Here is a 7009-nt window from a genome sequence, read left to right as displayed (position 1 = left end):
CGATTCCAAATCCTTCTCAAATCTTAGAAACCAACTTTGCCCTTAGATCATGAAATATATTGGGTTTATCATGAATTTGATAATAAGATTCGTGGTAGGTCAGGGGTTCAATCCTCACCAAAGATGGAGAGGGTGTGTGAGTTTATTTGTTGCATCTGTCGTACATTCTTCATTTAAATGCATAATGAATTGTATCGATAATTTCATTTTGCTAGATGTTGTGATTAAGAAATACAAGAGTGCGAAAACAAACTTGGATCGATTGAATAATTCGGGAGCTCGGCTCTTATTCGGAGTTGATGCACGCACGATGAAGATTCATAGTCATCTTCATCCGCGAAAGTTTGATCGCATTGTGTACAATTTCCCGCATGCCGGTTTTTTTGGAAAAGAAAGCGATGACGGAGTTATCATGTAAGCTTATTTTTACATGCATTCATACTAATTTGCTTCTCAAAACTATCATATTTGGTCTTCTCTTGCAAACAATCTATTGTTCTTGTGAAGATTTAGGGGGTATTTGGGATTGCTTATAAAAACAACTTATTGACTTATTCCGGTGTGGCACCGGTAATAAGCACTTTTGGGTGTTTGGATAAACAATTTATACCAGTGTCAGACCGATAATAAAGAGTTTTTGAAGAAATTAAACCATTTTCTCAAAACTTATGTCGCTCCATCCCCGCAGGGGCAGAGAAACCCGTTCTAACTTATAATAAGTCGATAATGACTTTTGTAAAAAAGCATAAATTGTTTCAAATCAGTTTCTAAACACCCCCCTTAAAAGAAATATATAGTTTTCTTAGGATGCTTTTGGTAATGCAAACATGACTCGCAATGGCAAATTGGGGGGTTCTAGTGGAAGCACGTGCAACCACAAAAGTTATTCGGCTTAGTTCACTTTTTTATATGATGTTTAATACTACAACAAAATTGACTTTATAGGATGCCTGGATTGCCTAAGCGTCATAATAGAATAGCTTATAGAACTAGGGTTTATAGGACCAAACAATAAAGTGTCATATTTAAAAGAGTTACAATAGACGTTTTTAGGTGTTTTAACAAGTTTTTTATGACGTTTTTAAAATAAAGTGTCTTGTTAGCTATTTTGTAGGAGACTTTTGAGAAAATGTCATATAAACTCATCTTTTTATAAGACATATTTTCAAACAGTGTCGTATAAAATAGTCAGTAAGACAATTTATTTTAAAAAACGTCCTAAAAACTTGTTAAAACGGCTAAAAACATCTTATAAACCTATTGTAACACTTTAAACTTTTTGCCTTTAATGTCTTCATTCTGTCTTCAACTTGTAGGATCCATAGAAATCTGGTTTGCAGTTTCTTCAAGAATGCAAGTCAAATGTTGCGACCAAACGGGGAAGTCCACGTATCCCACAAGACTAAATTCCCGTTCGACTGTTGGAATATCGTAGAACTCGCCTCCCAAAGTTGTTTGACATTGCTCGAATGTGTTGAATTCAAGCGCGAAGATTATCCGGGATACAACAACAAAAGAGGAGACGGGGTGAGATCCGACGAGCCCTTCCCATTAGGAGAATGTCGTACTTACAAATTCATATCGTCATCAACCGCTTTATATCATGGAAATCATCAAGAACTTCAAGAAATTCCGTTGCAGGGAGCAAATACGAGTTTGTTTACGGATCCTGCACGGGCTATCGACAGCACGGAATGCTTTAGGATTTTCGTGGAGTATTTCGATCATGCACGATCGACATGCGGAAAAAACGATTGCTATCTATCGAGTTCTGTGAGGGATCATCTGAGATTCGGGTTTCAAAGATATATGGCCGAAGATCATCGAAGACAGTCGATTGACTTCGTTAAACTTTTGGAAGAGCTTCGGAGTTTGAGTAAACAGAGGATCGAGTTCTTGCAAAAACGGTTATGGGAACTCGATCTCCGGGGTGGTTTGTAGAAAAAAGGGTTTGCAGCTTCGTGTGTTGGCATCATGGGGAGTTGGCTTGTCTTGTAAAACCGTGAGTTCAGGTATGTATAAAACGAATAATATCCCGTACGGTGGATCTGTGATGTTACAACTATGTAAAAAGTAACTTATGGCTTTTGTGGCTTTTTTTTGGAACAAAAATGGTGAAGATTTCTAAGGTTAACAAGTCATGAGTCTTTACATTCTAGTATAATTTTCATATAACCAAGGGTGTAGTTTGTGTCTAGAACAGTTGTTCAGTATTTGGTAGGACGTAATTTGACAAAACAGAATAAGTAAAATAATCAATTTACACCGAATGAGTTGTTTATATGTTCTAATTAATTTACGTAATTTATTAAATTATAATAAAATAATTGTGGAGAAAGTGCCACTGTTAATCGGGTTGGTCGGGTTTTTGAGCACCCCCTACTCATGTGGAGAAAGTGCCACTGTTAATCTTTATCTAATTTATCCCTGCACTTGTGGATCTGATTCAAAATTTCCTTTTACATTTTAACGGCTCCGCAGATTAAGGAATTGCCACTTGAAATTATCGAACAAGTATATTTTGTTTTACCCTTTATTTAAAGAAGGAACTATTATTATATATTTTGAATTCTTTTATATATATATATATATATATATGTGTGAGAGAGAGAGAGAGAGATTTTATTCAATTTTATCTTTTTGTGGGTTGTTTGTTTATCTATTAATAGTTCCATTAAAAGTCCGCATTTGAATCACTAAAAGGTTAATCTTGTTAGACAAAAAAAAGTCTGCTTACCCAGGTACTTAAATGCTTAAAACTTTACATCTTAAGTATCAAAATAGAAGTTTCAAAATACTTATCTAAAATAGTAATCAAATTAAAATACGTTACTTTTTTATACAATTTGATGAATTTAGAGTATGAAAATAATTATTTTAATTAATTTCTTTAAAATAAAAAGAATAGAGAAAACTGGGAATTGATGATAATTGGAGTAATTATCGAATGTTCCCGATGGGACATAATTGAATTTGAAGGATGAGTAAGTTACATTTTTAGTCCTTATAGTTTSTTGAAAGTTTCTGTTTTTGTTTTTATAGTTTTGAAATTACAATCTTCATACCATGGTTTATAATTCATTATCTTTTTTCGTCCTTATAATTTAAAATTTATTGCTTTTTTGGTCCCTATGATTTACAGTTCATTTTGATTTTTAGTCTTTTATACTTAAAAATGGTGTTTTGACCCCAGCAACCAAAATATAAACGAATTACAAACCATAGAATTGAAAACCAAAGTCTTAAAACCAGAAGGACGAAATTTGTAATTTTTAGCAAATCATATGAACAAAAAACATAATTTACTCTTAGGGGGCGTTTGGTTCAGGCAGATGAAATGAAAATGACAGAGATTGAAAATGGGAATGAGTTTTTATTCTCCTCGGTTTAATTTGGAAAAAAATTGGCTTCTGAAGGATTGGACCTATTATATTATAAGAAACCAAACAGTTTCTTTTACGTTACTCTCATTAATTAGTGTTTAATATCTCTTATCAAAAACCCCATTTTAAAGTAATTATTGTTTTTAGGTTTCAAAAAGAGTGATAACCATAAAGTGACTTGGGAAACGTTGATAACTTTTAATTTTATATATTATATTTAATTAATTTTAAAAAAAATATTAACTAATGGGCTGTCATGTTAAAAAAATTACACTAATGGTTGTTTGTTTATCTCTTAATAGTTTTGTTAAGAGACAGTTTTTGAATTGTTAATAGGTGAATTTTGTTTGGCAAAACAAAGTCTGTTTCTTAATGGTTCTAAAACTTTCTAAATGATTTTGTATCTTCTACTTCTCTTAACCATTCAATAACTCTCATAACAACCCCTAATACATGTCCATTAATTTTAATAATTCAGTCTGGTTTTATTCATTTTTTAGAACTATTGTCGAAGCTTGTCGGGTGTGGTAGGTCGTCCTGTTCATGAATAGCTCTACTTCGAACCACATAAACTGATTTTGGTTTGTATTCATTCGCTTCGTATTGTTTCTCTTTGGTGAATAAAGATAACCCATCTGTAATGGACGTACACTGTTTTCCGATAATCGAACACTTYTCTCAACAACAAAAAATGKTATAYCGTTAACAATAGTTTTTATGATATCTTATCCAGTTCTTAGGGACGACAAATGGAACCAGGGGTAGACCTATGAAGTCCTGAGCGGGGTCCTGTGTACCAGCTCAACTTATTTTCGCAAGTAAAATTTTTGATGGGTATGAAAGGCGCCTACTAAAATTTGACAGATACTCCAGGATATTAGAAAATACAATCAACTACAAAGCCAAAAATTTCCTCTTCAAATCATAATAAATGAATTCTCAGCATTTCCGTAAATACCTCAATTTATTGGGTTGCATTGGTTGTACAAATGCAAGAGGTTGTATTTGAAACAAACTGTATGTATATGTATATGTATATGTATATGTATATGTATATGTATATGTATATGTATATGTATATGTATATGTATATGTATATGTATATGTATATGTATATGAGCGATCAAATGAAAACTGTAACATCTTGCTCCAACAAAACCTCAAATTACCAATTTTATAAAATCTCCAATAAAATATAATTTACTGATTATTAGAACCAAAATTGACCCTAAATTATTCCAAAAGTTTTGACAAAACAACCGGGGCCAATGATGGAAAATCTGATAATGCTGCTAAAAAAAACTAAGTCTGAAGGAAGACCAGAGGCAATGGTTGGACCAGAGGCAATGGTCCAGAGACTGCTGAAATGGCTAAGTCTGGAAGACCAGAGGCCATGAAGGACCAGATGCCATGAAGGACCAGATGCTATAAAGGACCAGAGGCATGAAGGACCAGAGGCATGAAGGACCAGAGGCCATGAAGGACCAGAGGCATGAAGGACCAGAGGCAATGGTTCARAGACCATTCAATGGTCCAGAGACTAACACCTTGAAACACACAAATCTGGGCATAACATTAATTAACCTCAAAATATGGGATATTAATTTCTAGAAAAACATCGAAATATCCGTTCTATTTTAGAGATAAAACCACCAAAACACAATTCCAAATCGGATATAACGGATTTTTACTTACAATCCAAATTATGTAACCAAAAGAATACAGGACAAGACTATATTTAAATAAACTACTATGTACCCAAAAGCAAGATCGATATCTTCAAGTCAAACAACATAATCTTTCTTTTTGTCCGTCTTCTTTCCTAAGAGAGGTTGTCACTTAATGGTAAGCCAACGCTTAGTGAGTTAAATAGTTAAATATTACATATCAATATCGCACATGTTTATTAAACATACATAATAAACTCTTATCAATAAAAGAGTTCAAGACATCATCCAGATATGAACCCGAGACTTACAAGGAACTGAGTGAACAATTACGTACCGGATGCCAAGATCATAGGATTCCATATTCAAATCACCATAATATACCATACCGTTGATGCTCAATACAACAAGGAGATAGGATCAACGACCAAATATATTCAACAACGTTAGAATACCTATAAAATCAAGAACCAAGCGATCAAATCGGTATACATAACGAAGACAGTTCATCACCCCGTCCTTCACCTCCCAGGCTCATGCCAAAGTCCGAGTCAAAATCATACATTACAGGAAACCTCGCACTGCCCGCCTTCCTCTACAGGGTATGTGCCAAGGTTCCCTACTCATTGCTCTTCCTCCTATTCGAGCAATGAGTATTCACAACCGCAGAAAGTCTCACCCGTCCAACCCGGGATCTTGACTTCGCCATCAACTTCCGGAGTACCACACGAAGTAGTACCCGTACTATGGCGTACAATTCAAGGAACAAAACAACGAGTTCGGATCCAGAAAACAAACCGATATACCGAGATAGTAATATGGAATTAACTCAAGAGACGGAATCAAAGATAAATCAAGATCGTGTGACTCCATTCAAGACCAAAAACATTTATATGAAAATACATATGTTCAAATCAATATGTAACAAATAACTATATAACTCATCGGGCAACCGTATAATATCGAAAAACTCCGAATTGAGCTCACAAAGCAAGTCCAATCTACCACACTTAGATTACCTCCAAAATATCAAAACATGTCTTAATTACCCCCTGAAGTAAATGTACAAAATCTCATAAGCAATCAATATAAGAAACCCATGATATACACGTAAACTATTTGAACATTTTACCTAAATTTCTATGTATAGCTGTTGCATGCAGAACTGTTTTACCCATTTTAAGCTCGAAATCATGCCTTGATCATAAAATAAGAAATAAACTAGACTCAAATATCTAACTAAGAAAATTGGTCTCACCTCATTTRGATTTTTCTACGATTTTATACAGATTTTCAAAGTTTGCATACTTTCAATGCATTCAAAAGTCGAAAATTCTCATTTTCATACATTTTCCTCAAACCATTTCGATTCCAAACCATTCCAACTTCTGAATCTCAACTTAATATAATATATTTGACATAAACAACCAAAATCCAACCTTTATTTTATCATTTATTTTATCTCCTAAATCATGGACTTAATCAAGTCAAAGTTCATATGATGAACTTGCATAAATCTTGATAATCTCTTCAATCTAATGACCATTTCAAGCCAAAAACACTAAAATGCACTCATTTTATACACTTAAGATCAAACCCATATGAAACCCTAACTCTATCTCAACATGCAATCCATAAAACAAGAATGTCAACCAAWAACAAGTGCAAAAATAGATTATACCTTACTTGATAATCAAATCCTTCAAAGATCTTGAAGTTCCTCCTTGATTTGAGTTGAATCAAGTCTATGTGTGCGAAAATCGCACCTCTAGTGTGTGTGTGTGTGTGTGTGTGTGTGAGTTCTGGACTTAGATGACATGAAAAATGTGCCAAAACTCCAATTTATAATGCTAAAACTCGAGTTGGGCCCGGTTGGCCCGGCTAGGTACCCATTTTGACCATCAACACTTAAAATATTCATAACTTTTCGCTCGGAACTCCGTTTTCTATGAGGTTTTC

At 33.9% G+C, this 7009-nt stretch overlaps 1 protein-coding gene across 1 annotated transcript; it reads left to right on the top strand.

The window, feature by feature from the left end:
* Positions 1–235: 235 nt before the first annotated feature.
* LOC112507827 (heavy metal-associated isoprenylated plant protein 41-like) lies at positions 236–2123 on the top strand. Its single transcript, XM_025112547.1, has 2 exons — positions 236–414; positions 1317–2123. The coding sequence occupies exons 1-2, from the start codon at positions 311–313 to the stop codon at positions 1939–1941; spliced, it is 729 nt and encodes a 242-aa protein (XP_024968315.1). The 5' UTR covers positions 236–310; the 3' UTR covers positions 1942–2123.
* Positions 2124–7009: the final 4886 nt, after the last annotated feature.

Source organism: Cynara cardunculus (assembly GCF_001531365.2).
Source record: "Cynara cardunculus var. scolymus isolate 2C chromosome LG 2, CcrdV1, whole genome shotgun sequence".
Classification (NCBI taxonomy): domain Eukaryota; kingdom Viridiplantae; phylum Streptophyta; class Magnoliopsida; order Asterales; family Asteraceae; genus Cynara; species Cynara cardunculus.
Note: the sequence above shows the minus strand (reverse complement) of the source record. Positions and strands in the feature narration are given on the sequence as shown.